This window comes from Molothrus aeneus, chromosome 2 (genome assembly GCF_037042795.1).
Source record: "Molothrus aeneus isolate 106 chromosome 2, BPBGC_Maene_1.0, whole genome shotgun sequence".
In the NCBI taxonomy this organism is placed as follows: Eukaryota; Metazoa; Chordata; class Aves; order Passeriformes; family Icteridae; genus Molothrus; species Molothrus aeneus.
The window spans coordinates 67,494,835-67,513,870 of record NC_089647.1 but is presented as its reverse complement, the minus strand read 5'-3'; the positions used below and the strand labels follow the sequence as shown (position 1 = coordinate 67,513,870).

The 19,036-nt window shown below is 38.6% G+C and overlaps 1 protein-coding gene across 3 annotated transcripts in view; it reads right to left on the bottom strand.

Annotated features, from left to right (window-relative positions):
- LMO7 (LIM domain 7) overlaps positions 1-19,036 on the bottom strand; it is a 97,111-nt gene that overhangs the window by 41,589 nt on the left and 36,486 nt on the right. For all 3 annotated transcript variants that reach the window (XM_066545079.1, XM_066545080.1, XM_066545081.1), the window contains 4 exons: positions 3,525-3,555; positions 2,980-3,093; positions 2,340-2,538; positions 955-1,207 (listed from right to left, as the gene is read on the bottom strand). In XM_066545079.1, coding sequence (XP_066401176.1) covers positions 955-1,169 — 215 coding nt within the window. In that variant the 5' untranslated portion in view covers positions 1,170-1,207; positions 2,340-2,538; positions 2,980-3,093; positions 3,525-3,555. The remainder of the gene's footprint in view (positions 1-954; positions 1,208-2,339; positions 2,539-2,979; positions 3,094-3,524; positions 3,556-19,036) is intronic.

The window sequence follows — 19,036 nt, the reverse complement described above, 5'->3', positions numbered from 1 at the left end:
CAGCACCAGAAACAATAAAATAGATTAAATAAAAAAATTTTTAAAAGAAGTTAAATGGTTATATCAGCATCCTGTCTCCACAAAATTTGACAGAAAAAGCATATCAAATGATCAGCTGTGTTAAAATGCCGATTAGAAGACTAACTTTATGGAGTTATTTAAGGGCTGCAATTTAGGTAATGCAATAGTTACTGGATCTTGGATTAGTATCTCTGACCTCAGTGGTTCAAGCATTGCAGCTAGTGGACCAGCTGGACAACTTTCTTGCGAGCAAGATTTAGGAGAGTCATTGTGCAACATGAAATGATGTCCAGGTGCAGCAGAGCTTACAGGGCTCTTTTTGACTAGAAATCTACGATTTGCTAAGTCATCCAAAACAACGTCAGGCAGCCTTCTTTCATCTTCTGAATCAGAGCCACTGTCATACTCATAGATGATCTGGAGGGAAGCTGGATTTGTGAGCCCACACTCTGCTCTGCTATTTTGGCAGGAAGCTACAGGATTCGTTTCACGTCCACTGAGGTTGACCGAGACAGGAATAGAATGGAGACAGTGAAGGCACGAAGGCAATGGTGAAACTCAAGAACTGCCCACTAATCTCATCTGTATGCATCAAGAAGCCGGACAGCTGAAATTCATCACTATATTTTGGAAGCTTTAACAAGCAGTCAAAACTATAGGTCTATCTCTCAAGAACTTGCATTTAAGACCATTTAAATACATCTGGAGTCTGGCCAGCTTCAAAATATTCAAACATCAAGAAACAATGTAGAAAACCAAAACCAAAAACCAAACCACACAACCATACCAAAATGTTCCCCTTGATAAAACATAGAAAATCAAATACTTGACTTTTTATTGCAGCAAGAGCAGCTTTTCTTTAACTAATAAAGAAGTAACTTATTTTAAAAATTCTACATCAAAGCCCACTTTACTAAGACCACACACCAGTACCTTGAAAATGCTCCATCTGACTCAGTGAGAACAGGACTTGCCCAGCTCCTCCTGTTGTCCTCATTCTTCTCTGTCCTCTTCTTCCTTAAAGGTGCTGGCACGTATGCTGTCTGCTTGTTTTTGTTGGGTAAGAAACGATTGAAGTCAGTGGTAGGTTTTGGTTCAATCATCGAAATCCTGCGGTAAGACCTGTCATCTTTATGGGAGTCATGCATTTTGGAAGGCAGTTCTGAGTCTGTGTCACTGTCACAACCTTAGAAGAAGGTGGAAATAAAAAGGAAATATACAAACATCATTCTCTAGACATGTGCTTGTAGCTAAAACTTGGATCAAAGTCTTCTAAAATCAATTTATGTCTGTATTTTAGATGTTTCAGCTGCAAATTTGCTGAGCTACTGACAGGACAGTAGGAGAAGTATTTTTAGAAGTCTGTGGCAAAGCTGTGATAAGATCCATTAAACTCAATTTGGTTTGCATGATCCTCCTGCATTTGTTCCATTCTTTCATTATCACTGCTCCCTGCAGGAAACAAAGTGCTGGCCTCCAGACTAAAGACAAAAAACAGCACAGAAATTTTTTAATTAAATAGTATCTGCAAGATAAATTTACTAACAAAGACAAATAAACAGCAAATAATATAGCATTGTGCTCATTTCACCAGATTAAAAACCAGTAGAAGCCCAGGGTACATCACGTATGTAATGTAGCTAAATGTTGCCTTGCACAGATCACCAACGCTCCATGGAGCCTCTGCTCAATGATTTTGTTACTCACATGAAACAAAACCCCACACCTCACAATTTGTGTGACTTTAGACTACAAGTTGGCATTGAACTTTAAAACCAGCAGAGAAACACAGGCTAGAGTGCTGCTTTAGGGATCCAGTGTCACTATCTTCTTGTTACCTTTATTTTCATGAAAAACTACTAAAAGTAGCAAATACTATTCGGTATTTAACCTATGTGGGAAAAACCTTATTGAATATTCACAAATGAAGTGAAGACATAGCAGTTTGACACAGTCACCCTAAGAACAAGGCAAGCGACTTGTGCAACTAGTGAATTTTAGGTAATCCCATCCAGATCTAATTTCTAGCAATTTCCCTTACAGAACTCTGGGAAAATACCCTGGACATACACACACACCCTAATGTGTCAGTGAGAGCAAGAGTTTCAGCAACCCTTCCTAGGAAGAGCTGTGCGAGCAATGCTTTTTTCCTACCAACTGTTAGAGGTGAATATTTGCTTAAGCAAAATGCAACTGCAGCAGTTACAAAACTAGAACTGACTTTAAGTACTGGACATCCGAGTACCAGGTCCATACATTGTCTTTTCCCACACTCATAAGATACATGTCAACAAAAGATTTTGGAGAGGAAAACATACCTTCGCTGCCACCTTTCAAGGTTATATCTGATGAAAAGCTCGTGCAGGATCTTGAACCAAGAGAGTCCAAGCTATCAAAGGAATCGTCTCTTTTATGAGTAACTGAAGATGGGAAAGGCTCTCCCCGGTCAACGTACCAAATATCGCCGTACCCACTATCTCTGCCACTTCTGCTCGGCTGGCTGGACTCTTCAAGTGCCTACAAGAGTCACTTTTAAAAGGTCTTCTCCAATAATTTAGGGTGAAAATGCTATTCATGAGCATTTTGAATTCACAAACAAACTTCAGCAAAGACTAATGCAAAACCCTAAAACACATACACAACAGCACATATAACAGCTTGAAGAGGAGACTTGGCAAAAGGTCTTAAATTTCTTTCATCTCAGCCAAAGGATTGAGATAGGGCTCTTCCCAATCTATCACATCAATTAGAGCAGACGTATTCTGAAATTCATATGGGTTGCAGAAGAACTAAGCTAAAAATCATTCCTTTCCTATGGAACTTGATAGCAAGCAAAACAAATTACTGTGTTCTCCAAACAAAGAAAATTAAATCCTCAAGAGACTGTTTAGAATTGCTGCCGTATAACAAATATAAACTTCAGCCTATTTGTTTAGTTTCCTTTTTTGGATTCCTTACCTTACTCAATGCTTGCCCTAATAACTTCTCAAATGCTTTAAGATTGAGGTATGGACCATTATAATCAGGGTCACTTTGAGCTTTCCTCCCAAGCCAGTATAATGTAATCAAAACCTAAAAACAAACAGAAAAAAAAATCCCTTAATACAAACTTAATTACTTTCCTCTCATGCCATGTGCCACTGTAAAAGACTCTCAGCATGCTGTAAGAGATGTTTCTACAATGCACTGCAAAATCTTGCATACAGTATTAGCTATGATTGCCACCAAAACCAATTGAAGAGTGTCATGATGCATCTCATATATCTCAAGCAAGCAGATATAAGTACTGTTTTTGATTATGACAATGATTTGGGAAAGTAAGCTGCACATAGAAATCATTGTAAAGTGGCACTAATTTGCATCAGATAAATCCACAATTTGAAAAGAAAGCATTTAAAAATAATTAATCACAATTTAAACAGAAGCATTTAAAAATAATTAATCACAATTTAAACAGAAGCATTTAAAAATAATTAATCACAATTAATGTGAAACTCTCTTACATTTTTCACTCTTCTGTTGGTCTCCTCTGGTCTGAAGCAGGGCAGGGAATGAGAAAAAGAGAAGAAAACAAAATGTTTTAAAATTGCTGGCTTAAAATTCAATTATTATTCAAGGCGTAAAAAGTTTCAAGACCAATTATCAGTCAATATAAAATATGCAACTATGACTGCTCCAAAAGAAATAAGAAGCATTCCACTTTAAATACACTCATAACTATGTACTATTTCAATTGTTACATGTAAAATGAGAAACTAGCCAATCTATTACAGTTTCTGTTTTGAGAGGTACACAGAAAGGTTCTAGGCATTTTTAATTAGCTCTCCTTTAGTTACCAACAAAACAGAAGTAGAAAACAAGCTGTTGACTTTGGGAAATATAGCCTCTATTAGCCAGGGAGATCACAGAATCATAGAACACTTTGGGTTGGAAGGGCCCTTAAAGATCACCCACTTCCAATCCCTCTCACATGGGCAGGGATACCTTCCACTAGACCACACTGCTGAAAGGCCCATCCAGCCTGGCTCTGGAACCCTTAGAGGGATGGGACATCCACCACTTGGTCCGGACAATCCATGCCAGTGCCTCCCCATTCTCAGAGTAGAGAATTTCTTCCCATTAGCCAATATAAACTGAGCCTCTCAGTTCAGTCATTCCCCCTTGGTCCTATCACTACATATCCCTGTAAAAAGTCCCTCTCAAGGTTTCCTGTAGGCTCACTTTAGCTGCTGGAAGGCTGCTACAAGGTCTCCCTTGAGCCTTCTCTTTTCCAGCCCGAATAACTTCAGATTGTCAATTCCATATGAAAGGAGATTCAATTGTAACTTTTCCCCCAGTTGTATTGTTTTCTAAAGTATTTGCCTTAGACAATAGAAAACACTTTAGCCAAGAGTAAACTTTTCAGACCAAAAAATGAGAAACTGAAACTGGGACATCTGGAGAGAGATGATGTAGGGCTGAAAAGATGGGTTTGGGTTATTTTATAGAAATACATGTTTTTCAAAAAATATTAGATACATATGCAATCACTAAGATTAGGGAACATTTATATATATATATTCCCAGTCTAGCACACCTTGGAAGTGTACCAAAGGACACTCCTGTTCTCCTCCCACTCATTATTAGAGCAAGAAGAAGAAACTTCTCGAATGGGAGCCTCCAAAAGCCTCCTAGTCCCCAGGTGCAAATGCTCAGGGCTAGACTGCAGACAGTGGTTGAACAACATTGCTGCATGCAGTTACAGCAGTTATGGAGGAGCAAATGGCTTAAATACACCCAAACAACTCTTCACCTACCCCAGATGTTGTTTTGGAGTTGGTTCAGCTACAAACTTCACACACAGCACAGCAAAGGGGTTCAAACAGAAAAGCAGAGTCTTCACATACATTAGCAGAAAAACCTATTCAGAACTCCCTAACATGCCAGACAAATAATGTGTCAAGGTACTTATCCCATTTCTGTCTGTCTAGAAACACACTAGCCAAAGGTTACAGGAAAAAAAGGAGAATAAACCATTAAGGAAATGGTTAGGAGTTAGTGTAATGAGGACAGGGCTTGGTCACTCTTCACGGAAATGGAATAGTCAATGAGACGTGACAACCATCAGGGACACAGACCGTCCCTTCCCTCCTCCTTCCTATTTTGAGAGCACCCGCTCCCACTCAGTGCCTCTAATTGCCTTGCCCATCCCCAGATCATAAAGAAATCAGGCTATCAGGAACACAAAGTCCTGAGCTGGGTCTGACCTCCACAGTCCTTGCCTGAAGCTTCCTTAGTATCTCACGCCAGAGATGCTTCTGGCTTTGTAGCCAGTGTCCTCTTTGACACAGATAAGGAAGAACCCTCCTCCTTTAATGTGAAATATTTACACTTTTTTGTTTGTTCTTTAATCTCTTCCAAAATCCATTGCTATTCGTTATTCACTCAAGACTATTTTTGAAGAAAAAAAAAATTCGCTTTTTTTTTCCAGTAAGCTAAATTTTTTGAGTGCTACTAGAGACAGGTTGATTTCCCAAGCAGAGAATGGAAAACTTTTCTTACATCAACATTACACTTCTCGTACCCAGTGGAGAGCATTTTAAAGGTTAGCATTCTTTACCCTCAATGCCTTTTGTTAGCAGAATTTCTGCTTTTGTTTGCAATTACAAAAGCAGAGACCCTTGCTAAGGATGCCCCAAAGTTTGCTCCCAACTTGAGCAGCCCAGTGAGGAGTGGAAAACTCTGCCCTTAGCTGGCAGGAGCATGTATCCAAAAGGCTGCCAGCCTTCAAGTAGACCAAAGCTACAAGACTGAACACAATGATATCCACTTCTGCTTTCCTTGAGTTCTCTTGGATAATTTCAGTCAACCATTTTGCAACAGGAGCGATATTTAATTGTCTTTATATTTCAATAAAATTTTCTTACTGAAATAACTATAAACACACTAGGCCTGTGTATTTGGACTAAAACCAAAACAAAACTTAGGTCATTCAAGTAAACAAGACAGCCTGAGACCAAAAATGCAGGCAGGGAGATATTTCACGGACTCGAATGAGAGACCCTGCTTCATTCCTGTTTACTCTGCTAACAACAGAAGCAAGCAAACAAGGTGTTTACTTTTCATTCATGAAGTTTCTTCATTTGCATTACTATTTTCCTTCTCTGAACTGCATCTATTGGTTTCGAAACCTTTTCAAAAACTTGTCACAGTAGACACCGCCTGAGCAGAAGAGGAGAGGAAAAAATCCAAGAAAAACCCTGCTGATCTAGAACACTGTTCTTCACTTTTATATGCATGTATTAATTATTTGATGGTGCTTAAGCAAGGAAAAGGATGATTCTGAATGATGAATGGTACTGTCCTATAATCTGTGTTAAATGATAGGTATATAATTTTTTTTTGTCAAAAAAATCCTGATTAAAGAAGCAAGGCTGTTACTTTACTGGAAAGTCTTAAAATGAATTTCTAACCTACAAATTTCACAGCTACATCTTCTCTGAGACATGCAACTTGCAGAAGATGTAGTTTGGATCTGCTTTCTAACATTCTGTGTGAAATAAGAGCCTTTAAACCTTTTATATGTACAATCTGTCTGAGCTCATCTGTGTTTAATTGCACATGCAATTGCCTATTTCCCTTCCAGGATACTCAATTTAAAATATATATTGTGTAAATACTTATTGGTTAGAAGTGTGATACAAACTAAAGAGCTTTTAGGATGAATTAATTTTCCCTGTGAGTATCAAAACAGAAAAAACAAGGCTTTTAACTCAATTGCAGTAAATGAAAACACAAAATGGAATAATTCTAGTACACGGAAATTCTTCATGAGGTGTTATAAAAATAACATAACTACTGTGCAATCTATGCAAATATTTCATCTAGGGTCTTGTGTATAACTCTGAACAATTATGGTTCATAGGAGGGGACAAGATGGAGTCACCAGCCTCAAGCATAGCAAATTCTTTGCTGCTGTAAGAGTAGGCATGACCCTACAACCCTTCTGACAAACTGTTACCTAACAGCAAGCTCCTGCTCTCACCTCTAACTCTCCTTTGCAAATCTGGCTCTAAATACACAGGGCTTCAACACCCAGTTTCTCACACTATATTTGAATAAACTATTTAGAAGATGGAGTACAAGAACTTCAGCAATGTAGTTTTTAAGCGCTCTGGGACACACATAGCCTTATTTAAAACATAAGCCTATAGCACTGAAGTGTACACACAACTGATTGCAGAGACATTTCTCATACAACAGCTAACTTAGGAACTGATGGGGTAGCTCACTTGCTAAAGTATCTTTGTCAATGCAAATAAATGCCAATACTACATTTGGTTACTGTGAAAGAAGTCTGCTTTTTCCTGTTTTCATCCAAAGATGTCATAGAGCCCAGTGGATGATAATCATATTCTTTATGAATATTGGTGTAATCCAATTTCTGCTTTGAATAGGTGAATACCTTTGTACTGAAAGCTTTATGTGGGCTGCAGCTTTGCCCAGGAAGGCACAGCCAAGGCTGCATCTTAAAACTAATCTGCTGAAAGAATTCAGTTCCTCCTCACATGACAATGCAACACTATTTACTAAATCACTTTGTGTGTTTTTAAACATTAACTTCTCTGTCTTCCCACAGGTTTTTTTATCTCCTTTTGTTAACAATACAACTTTGCTAAAGATGTCTGAACTAAGCAAAGAAAGCTGCTAAGTATAGCAGTTAAGATCTTACTGGAAAAAATTATTGTAAATGCTTTGTCTGCTCTTGTCACAGTCTCAGCACTTCATTCTGAAGCTCAAAAAAAACCCCAACACCAATCTACCTATCTTAACCTCAATACCAAATTCCAGCCAACAATGAGGTCTCAAAATTGTAAAAGTAGAATCCTGATTCACAAAGCGTGAACCTTAAATGTTGGCAGTGGTATTAATAAAAGTTTACACACAACTTCAAGATTAGCCACCCTGGAAAAGATCTCTAAAGTCTAAAGGCCACGAGACAACAACACGTGGGGGATATTATAACAGTAATTGTGAAGCACAACCGCATAAATCTGACTTGAACACTGATGAAAAAAGATGTGGAATAACCACCTGTGGAGAAATAATGCCTTCTGTATAAATCATCTCATCTACGTCAATCCTTGAGCAAACAAAAGAAAGACAAATGGGACAGGAATAGCACTCACTTGTTGGTGTGTGTGATATGCTTAGAGACGAAACACCTCTGTTACATTTGAACACAACACATATTGACAAACAACACTTCGAGCCAGCCCCGACTGACAGATGTTTCTTCAACAAAGACCACTCTACAAGAATAAAGCAAAGTGACATGGCAGATCAGCACAAGGCTGAGCCACAGCTCAAGGAATTTATTCTCAGCTCTACTGTTTACTCAAGGTTAAACAGCAGAATTAGTCACCAAGGCCCTAGTCTGACAATACAAAGGCTTTGGCAGCAGCTCTAGCTTAAGGATTTCCTGGTCCCCCTCTCTCTTCCAGCCACTCCTGTTTGCTGCCCCCGTGGTTATGCCAACACAACCCTGAATCACACTGGTGTTCCATGCTGCCAGAGGGCTACACCTGTTTCTCCTAAAAAACCTGGTTTTTTTGTAATATACATTTTCAACCCCCAAATTAGCTTGCTGATCTGTTTTATATCATGCTCATACAAGCAATTGCACCGGCACCATGGCAGAAAAGCAGGCTGGGGGCTTGGTGGAGGAGGACTCTGCTCCAGACACCAGTACCGTGAGAACCCCCATGTGATGACCCTGAGACAGAGGTGCTCTGTGCTTTCCATTTTTAAGGAGTGAGGAAAGCTGTTGCGAGTCTTTTAATGCATTTTGGGGCATTTAAAAGAATTTTTTTTTTAATTGTAGACAATCATACACCTTAGAGGAGCTAGCAGGCCACGGTACTTTTAAGAAATTGTGAACTAGAGTTTAACCAATTATAAAATACATCCACTGACATCTACAGACACCACTCCAGTGCCTCCATACAAAAGAGCAGTGCATTTTAAGAAGATAGATTTTTTTTTTTACTTATTTCAAAATTTTTTAAACAATAAACTCAATAGTTTGGATTTTACTTTTCTGACACATGATATGTTTTTTTTTCCCCAAGTCCTTATATGTATTAAATTCCAGCAACTAGCAACTCATGATGTCAAATCTACTTTAACACTTCACTTTTCACTTTTCCAGGAAGAACAATGTGGAGCTCAGGACCACATCCAAGATACCAGAAGTCTGAGTAAAATTCTGGAAGATAATTTTAAAGCATCTCATTCAGAGAAGGGTCTGTTTCTCATATAGAAACATATTTAAATATAGTTATCGATTGAAGATTTAAAATTAAAAAAAAAACAAACAAAACCAACAAACAAAGAAGCAAGTTTGAACGGAGATTCATCCTCCCCGAAATGAAGGTTAGCTGCCAAGAATACATGTGGTCCTGTCCAAAGTGATAAGACAAATCTGAGCCCATTTACGGGGAGAAAGAAGGAACAGAGACACTCCCACAGATAGAAAGGAATGTGGCAGTGACAAATGCACCCTGCCCAGTGCCAAACCCATCCCTTGGTGACGAATACTTCAGAAACAGCTGCCAACCTGGTTTTCTGTCCTTTCCTCTGAACTACAGATCTCACAAACACAAGGCTTGAATACATTGCTGTTTAAAAAGAAGCACTGTTGTTCTCCCTTTGAGCTTCCATCCATCAAGGCAGCAGTCACACCTCCAAGATGCCCTCTGAAGGGCTTGGAAGAGCCATACCCTGGCCTGGGAGCTGGAGCAGATCAGCTGGCTGCAGAAAAGCCCATTCCCTACTCCTTGCTGAGCTCCAGGCACTCCAGCCCTACACCGAGCAGCTGCACTTACGGTTCTGAGGAAGATGTCAGGGGATTTGAAGGACTCCCGCACCCCCGCCGGGTGTTCCTGCGCAGGAGATGAACGCTGCCTGTCCAACTAGCAGTGGGCTCGTGCTAAATTTCAACCTCTTTGGCCACCTACTCAGCTGCTATTAATATTGCTGTTATCGGATTTCACTGAATTCCCACGTGCTGCTGAGAATAGAAAGGCTCCAGTGGAAGATGTGGTTGCTGCATGGGTACAGAAACATGAGGACATTCCTCCACAGCACTTGGATTCTTAGCAAATTGATATTCAACCCCAAGAGCCACAGTTCACTGCTGAGAATGCTGGAAATAAACCAGCCAGGCTATGGCTGCAGAGTTAGAGAACAGCGTTTGGAAACACACCTTTCTATTTGACTATAAAAAGCACATGCATTTTCCATAGCAACACATCCACCAGACCCAATGCCACTCGCATCATAGCAGCACAGAGTCAGGTATAAAATGTCAGCAGAAAGCATTTCTCCGTGCCCCTACGGAACCCCTGGCTGACAGCAAGGAGCTCCATGGGCCCTGATGAATGAGCAGACTGACTCCACCCTGTGCCCCCACCTACTAAAGCTGAGGGGTGGAGGAGAAATGCTCAAGAAGGAAAAGGCAGAGAGGGAACAGAGCCAGCCAACACCCTCCGTGGGAACACATCACCATCCATGGCTTCAGAGCCTGTCTTCTCACACTGCCTCTGGAGCATGGTGCTTCCTTGCTGATCTCACCCATTATGCCTCCACACCATTCTGAAATCCCTTATCAAAACAACAACAGGCACTTCTAGAAAAGTGCATCAACCCCGGCAAGTCACCAGACGATAACATTATCCATTTCCTCATGCTCTTTTCCGACCCCTCCCTGGGTGGTCCATCTCTGCCAGCTTCCTCATACTCCAGTCTAATCTAGAGGTTCTCCCAGAAAGAAAACTAGCATCCTAGAAAACTAGCATCTCCCTAGAAAACTAGCATGTAGGGAAGAAGGCATGCCTGTCAAATAAAAATAAAAATAAATCCCGCAGAAGAACCAGCAGAAGAGCCTCAAATGATAACCTGAGCACTCCTTGGCTCTTGTCTGAGTGGTGAGCAGGGTAAGTGGTTTGGAGCACTCACTGCAAGTTGTTGCCGTGGCAAAAAGGAGCTGATAGGATCACGCACCTTCCTGCTCAAATATTAAGGTCTATTAAAGAGAATTAAAGTCGGACTGGATGATATCTGAGACAGTTTCCAAAATAAATTGTCCTAAAATTGATAATAATTGATGTAGATTTGTTGATTGGTCCCTCTTTGTGACTTTTTCTTACTCTATTCCTAACCTGCTCTTAAAACTCATCAGCTTCACTAACTAATTACAATTAAACTGTGTGCCTCTTGTACTGTTTTATTTGCTTGGTTTTTCCAGGGAAAAACTAGAATGCTTTGCCAATCTTTATTGGATACTTCCAATTCCAGATCTAGACTGGCACTCACCAAAAAAACCGCCAAAAACCCAGCAGGTATTTTATTTCTGAAATCTAGTGGTCACATGCCATATACTTTGGACAAGAAACATAAGAACATCCACTGACTTTTATGAGAAAAGATGGACTCTGCACAAAGTATTAGAAGTTGTGCAGTTGACTCTCAGCTCACACAGAGTGTTAGGAAATCAAACCTCAAATCAAATCTCAAATCACTTTGTTCACACTCAAGAAGACTTTTTAATTTCACAGGTGAAATTAATTCCTTCTCAAGGAAAAAAAAAACCACTTTAATGCACACAGTATTTTAGATCAATTGATAGATAGCTATAATGTCAGTACTTACATATACTAAAGGTTTATATTTCTTCCCCAAGTTTTGGTATTTAGAATTTGGAGCATATGATTTTGCTGAATCTCTCCTTTTATCTCCCTGTTGCCTTTTTTTCTTTTTTAAAAGCCTGTACATATTTCAGTTGACCTTTGCACAAGGATTACATTAAATGTTCCCCCCTCTTTCTACCTTTCTCCTTCCTTGTACCTCAAGAATCAACATACTTGAGCTCATCCTGTTGATCATCAGGATCATTATCTACATTAACTTCTCTTGCATTTAGTTTTAAAGACCCTTGACCTTCATTCCCCCACACAAATCTAGACCATATTGTATAAATTTTGTACATTAATTTCAAGAGAAGTCAAGATGGGGAGTATATAATTTGGCTAACAATCTTTCCAAAACAAATAGTTGGTATATCTGGGGAGTCACTGGAAAGTAAGTATCAAAATAGATAATTAAAAGCAATCCTGTAAGTTTTTAGAAATATATTCAAAACCACAAAAACATGTAGCTGCTAGCTTGCTCAAAAATAGTTCAAGAGCATTATAAAAAAAATTATGTAAAAAGTCTATTATTTGCTTCAGCTAAGCTGCAGCAACCATGCCAACTCACAGCATTATTTTTCATGACATGACCAAAATTCATTTTCTCTACTGCTTGATGCCTCTTTGCCATTATTAAGTATTTCCAAAGCCACTGTCCTTTTTATTCCCAACTCTCACACCTAACTGGAATATTTCAACATCCCCAGTTTCCACACACACACCAGAAGTAAATTTTTAGAATAGCCCTCAACACTGACCGCATTAATTCCCACCAAGCCTTGATGAGACTTGTCTGTACCAACTCCAGGTATGAATAAACAAATCACTGCAAGGTAAGTTAGGGTAAAAAATTTTCCATCTACCAAGTACTCCTAGCAACTGCCTATGTGCACTCTCTTACACTCAACCCCCAGGATTAACACAATTGTTCAATTTGGATAAAGCATTTAGAGGTGGTCTCTTGGGAAGAGCTAGGATTTGGCAGGTTATACAACATTGCTTGCTCAGAGAGAGATATTTTTATAGCCTCCGTACATAGGGAAGAGGAAAAATCCACCCCAGCAATCTCCTCCCTTCATGCCCAGGGAAAGAGCCAGTAAATGTAATCCTTTGTTATCCTTGTGTCAAGCAAACAAGCAATGGTGCAGAAGTGCCTTGTGTATAAGCAAAACAGCTTACCACAGCTTATAACACTCAAAAGCAAGGTTTACTCAATTCCTCAGGGTATTAAAACAAAACAAAAAAAAACCCCAGAACTCAAGTCTAGGCTGCATAATTTATATCAGATATTTGGCAATGAACATATCCTCTGATAAAAAAAAAAGATGACTGACAGTAACTTGTACTGGATATTGCTGTGTTCACACTTGTGCTTACAGCCAGTTTCACCAGTCTAAATAGGCATCTGCTTGGCTGCTGTTGTCATGACACATACTCAGAAAACAATTCAGCACACAGGTGACTCAGAGTTACCAGCAGAAGCTACAAGATGTCCTATTCTAGGCCCATAAAAGTAATCCAGGATTCAGTCCACTCCAGTCATCATCTCCTCAGGAAAGCCAAGATCCATAAATGCCACGTATATGCATGAGGGATAGTTATATCTTCTGGAGAAGAGACAGACCCCCTGCATTTGAGGGATACATGGAATTTACAGCACCTGGGAGTCATTTCAAAGATTTCCAGTGGCTCATTTCTTCCTCTAGAGCAATTCCAGTGTAGTGCTGGCCAAACTGTTGCACAGGAGAACAGAGAATAGCGGCAGCGTATATGTCAGACCTCTTTTCATTCTAAAGTTTTGTTACATTATTAAAAAACAAATGCTTTTTTGTTCTGCAGTTCAAAGGGGGACTACTAAAAGCAAAGCTTTTGGGAAAGAGTGATTAAAAAATTTAGATTTATTGATAGAGATGCAGAGCAAAAATGAAGAAATGGAGGTACAAGGTAAGAGCAGTTTAGTCCATGATAAAGATTTTGGAAACAAGATGAAGTGACGCTGCATTTGTCCTTAAGTAAAAGTAAATCACTACTGCATGACTGAATCATTTCATTTAGTCTGTACACTTGGACTAAAAGCTTTAAAAAATTACTGGGTTTTCTCAGTATATTCTGGCAAAATACTTCACGAGCAAATAAGAAGCACTGAAAAAAAAAAAGAAAATGCTTCCTTTTTGGAATTTTGCCGTATTTTCTCTATGTTTCTTTGTGTTACCCTAGCAACACAGAGCACAACATCATCACTCATCACACAGAGCACAAGAGTATGAAATACAGGCTGAACCTGACTGCTCTCTATTAAAGTCCATTCTCTATTAACTTAAGGTGATCAAATATGTCCAAAAGGAATGAGATATGCAGATACAACGGAACTTGATTATTTCCCATGTTTTCTTGATCTTCCTGCATTTGTAATAACATACTTAGAGCCAGGAAAGAGCTCCTCAATTAATGCAAAGTCAAATATTTATGCAAGCTTAACAGAAAAAAAACCACTGAAAAAGGATGTATTGCCTTGAACCAGCTCTCTCAGAAGACATGGTGTGAAGTAGCAGCAAAATTTAAACCAAAAACAAGATACAAAAATCAAGAAGTCACCAAGTGTAGTACACTTAAGGAAAAACATGCCCCTTTTCTTTTAGAAAACAGACAAGCTCTAAGACATATATATACACACTATTTTCCACATTTCCTGCAATTCTCACCTCCTATCCTCAGCTCTTGAAACAGCCACAATTAACGGAGCTCCTTAAGGATTCAGCTATTCTTATTCAGGTTTCTTATGGCTTCAGATTTATTTCTATAATATTTGAAATATATAAATTCAATTTGTTGCTATCAGTAATACTGGATAAATATTAACTCTTTTAATTAGCTTTTTTTGGGTGAAAAACAATTTTTCCACCCCAAAAGAAAACAGTGCTTCAAGGCTGTCTGGAGCAGCCAAGTCAGAGGGTAATTTTAAACATTTGCTCAAAACATTAACGTTTTGGGGCCAGGTTTTCTGGCCAAGTTTTTAATGTTGGAAAAATGAATGCTTCTTTACTGTAAAGTGAGAGAATGGGTAAAAGTCCAAATACTTGCTTTGCCAGAATGTTAGAAAACTTCTGTGGGAGGCAAAAAAAAAAAAAAAAAAAAAAAAAAAAAAAAAAAAAAAAAGAGGGGTGGGGGGAAGGAGAGAAGTTAAGCTAGTCTGACCATATACCTCTGAAGTTGGAGTTCACATTAATTCTGACCATCCCAACCAACTGAAACCAAACGTGATATTAGTCACTTAAGAGTTTCTGTAGTAAAGTTAGAGGAGTCTGAGAATAGGAACTTGAAGAAAATTAATGATATGGGAAAGCAATCCTAGCCAGGGAACTATAGATGATCTCACACCGCTCTTTCACCAGTACTCATGAAGTATGTAATTTGTATCACAAAACTGATGACTGAGGAAAAAAAAAGGCTTAATACACCAATTAAGACATCATCAAAATGCTCCAACAAGCTATTACAACTAAGTCTGCTGGTAGGGAAGGAGTGGAACAAAACGATCAGATTCTGCTCCAAGTGAGGCCACAGCAATATTCCCAACATCTTTAACGAGTGCATGAGTAAATGCTAAATTGGGAATCTTCCTTCTCACGAGAAAGAAGATACTACATGCATCAGGTCTTGGAAATTGCAGTTAGCCATCTGCAGAATTTCACCAGCTGGCTAGCCAGACAAAGTGGGGCTTCAGCCAGATGCACTGGAGAAGTGGGTTCCTTAAAACACACATGGTGGTTGTAAGCTATCCTTCCCAGAAGTCAATCAAACCACAGAGCCAAAATAACACAAAAGCAACCCTCAGGCTCTTGACAGGGTTATTCATAAATACTTTGTCCCACAGTCCTCATAATTTCTACAAGAAAAACAGGCACTCTTTATCACCAAGAGAAGATTAACAAAACCCTTGAGACTCTCATCTAGGAATCCACAGCTTTTGAAAACTAAGGGTGTCTCAAAAACCTCTGTGAAGCACAATCATTTCTGCATTTAATCATTGGAAAGATTATCAAACTAATGGTTAAACTGAAAAGTATGTCAATAGTGCCAGTTTACTACAAACTGCAGATTCCCATGGGACATTACACATGCTGCATTAGCAACTGCTACATCCAGACCTGTTACCTTGGAATTGTCTATGAAAGTATCCCTTTTGATCTCAAGTGTTTGGCCCTATTTTATTCAGAAATCCCACCAGCAACAGTGCTGTCACTATATTCACAGCTTTACAATTCAGTGAAAAGCCAAGACTTTACCATCATCCTGCAATTAGGACTGATAGTCTAGACAGGATAAAAAATTAAAAGGCAGCTCAATAAAATTAATGGGATGTTTCTCCTCTTGATTATACTTAATTCTACCTGAAACAAATTACATTTGCAGAAGAATCACACAAAAAGTCATCTCAGCGGTCTCATCACCAACATGCACCTTACAACTGTGAGACTCAGAATAATTACCAAGATCTTCCCTTCTTTTCACCTGCAGGCTAACCAAACTATAAGAAGAAATTAACTCAGTGTGGAGGAGGAATACCCAGTAGTATCTTCCAATGAAGAGAGAATACATCAATCTCTGCTGATGGCTTAGGAATAGGTTGGTATATCGCAGCAAAACCCAGCTATTCCTTGACAGGAAGGTAACCCCTAGAAAGTACAGGAGAAAAGAGCAGGGTGAACATACCTTCACACTTTGACCCAGAGATAGTAAACATGGATGATAAGCTTGAGCATTATCATCAAGTTTGGCTGCCAGACAGCAAACTGTTGACCACATTACCCACACAACACTGAAAGTGCTTTACAATAGGCCACCACTTTCTTAACTGAATGAAGTCAGACAGGTGGAAAATACCATGAAAAATAGCTGGAATGCTCTTGATGTACTATCTTCTCTCCATTTTGGTGTAGATGCAGTTAGTGGTCCACTTAACCTGCTATGATAATATATTTTAAAAATAAACTTAATAGAAGTCCCTTTTGTAGACTTTTTTTTTTAGCAACTGAAGGTATAAAGATATACAACAGTCTTCATCATCAAGGAAATGCATTTATGGCAGAGTAGGACAGTACACCAGTTTCCTAAGATACTAAAAACCAGCTTATTCTGCCATGTAAGTTATGCAAGCATCATCTTTAGTAACGGAAATCAGTACTATCAAAAGCAGTTCACAAAATAACAAATCAGCCATCTGTTGGATGCTGATTTATTGAGAGACACTGATTCAGAACCACTCCAACAGTCAGATATTTACTGGTCAGAAAGAAGATAGATATGAAGCCTTCTGCCACACTGCATTTTAAGCTCTTCCCTTACAAAACAGCACAATGAATACATGTAAAAATATGCGCCCTAAGTTTTTTTTCAGGTAGGAAAGAATCTTTGGAAGCTTCTGCTAGGGAAAGAAATCCAGAACTGTTGCATTAACTCCAGACAGAATGTCAAACATGTAATTACTTGAAATATTATTAAAAGTAACATAGTTATTACTTAAAGCCCTGAGGAAAAACCCTGACACAGGATAGGTACAGGGGTGAGTATACTTGAACTTTTTTTTTGCATAATAAAGCTCCCAACAAAAACTGTGCAATCCTTCAAAAAGGAAAGTCACAAGGAAAAGAATAATAAATTAAAAACACAGAGATATCATTCTTTGCAAGGAGAATAAAATGAACTCTCATCTCAAATGCACTCAAACTTCCTCTCCTTTTAATTAAAATTGATGAATGCTGATAGCACAGAAATCAACAGATTGGATGTGAAGTAAACAAGCCATTTAAAATACATAAATGCACATTTAAATTAAGTCTGTGCTGATTTTCAATTTGTAAAATCTCATATGCACTCATTTTGAGTGTCATACCAATTCCCCTCAAAAATAAGTTCACTAACACATTCATGATTACAGAGCAGCTTAAAAAAATAAAAATTGCTTTTAAATTCCACTTCCTTCACAAAGATTTTTATTTTTGCTAATTTTAGCTTGCATAAAGGATCCTGTGTTTAATGGTTACAACCAAGGCTTGCTAAAGTTCTTTCACAAGTGTAAGACTGGCCTGTGAGCACCACCAGCAGTAATAGAGCTTTCATTGAAACAAAAAGCAATTCCCTTTGAAAAATTAAGCATATAATTATCCAATATCACAGTATTTACTCTCTCGGGTAGTTATTAATTTTATTGCAGGCACTAAGATTAGAATGGATTGAAACTTGCTGTATTTAACGAGACAACTTTTTCTGCCCTTTCTCTTCTAAGAGTGTTAAGTTGACCATCTATACCCAGTTGGTCTTACACTCTTCTCTTTGTTCTTGTATCTTGCTGTGTTGACCATCATTTAAAAAAAAAGTCACATGCTTTAAAATTCAGGCCGTAAACCAATCTCTGCTGCATCCTCTACCACTAGGGAAAGTACAAGACAATGTTTTCTAAAAACTGCCCACTAATTATTTTTTTTGTACATAAGGATTGGGGCATTACACACTTTAATAAGCAAATGCATGGAAACCTGTACAGCTACCTTTTGTAATACCATTAAAGACTAACCTTTCATAACTGTCATCTGCTCTCTACTTCAAAGCGTGCACTCTTTGAAGCTGACCTGGTGTTGCTATTTGTTTTGCGAGTTGCCTGGCAGAGACATCTGAGCAATAGAGAATGAAAACAGCAGGAAAGCATCTTTACTGGGTATCCCAAATTAGCTGAAGAGTTACAGAAGACTATTCCAAATAACAGCAGCGGTGGCACACAGACTACCTACAAACTAGAAGGAACTAAAAACCAAGCAGATGCTACCTCCTCTTCATTAACAGTAAAAGCAGATTATGAAGTTTTTTCACAGATAAAGTAAAAAAATAAATTAAGGAAAATCTCAATGCACTTGTTTTGAAACTGAAGGGAGTCTTCATAATTTAAAATTGCATTAACAAAGAAGTCATATTACCAAGAGTTGAAGTAACCTGAACTAATTAGTTGGAGTACCCTCTCATACACGAAGGTAGGAAAAAAACTCCAAAGTTTAGTAGTTTTCTTCCACTGTGCTTACTGCTGCTTACTTTAGCTCTTAAGGAGGACAGTCTCTCCTGTGACTGCAGATGCACAAATAACAGTAACATGTTCCATTAAATGTTGAATGCCAAAATCTACATGCAATTAAGCCTGACCAAACAGTTTCTAGGAGCTTGAACATATTTGCTTTCCTGACAAAAATTCTGCAAACAAAAGCTCCTTCTATAAGTAATGTACACGTGCCTTTGGT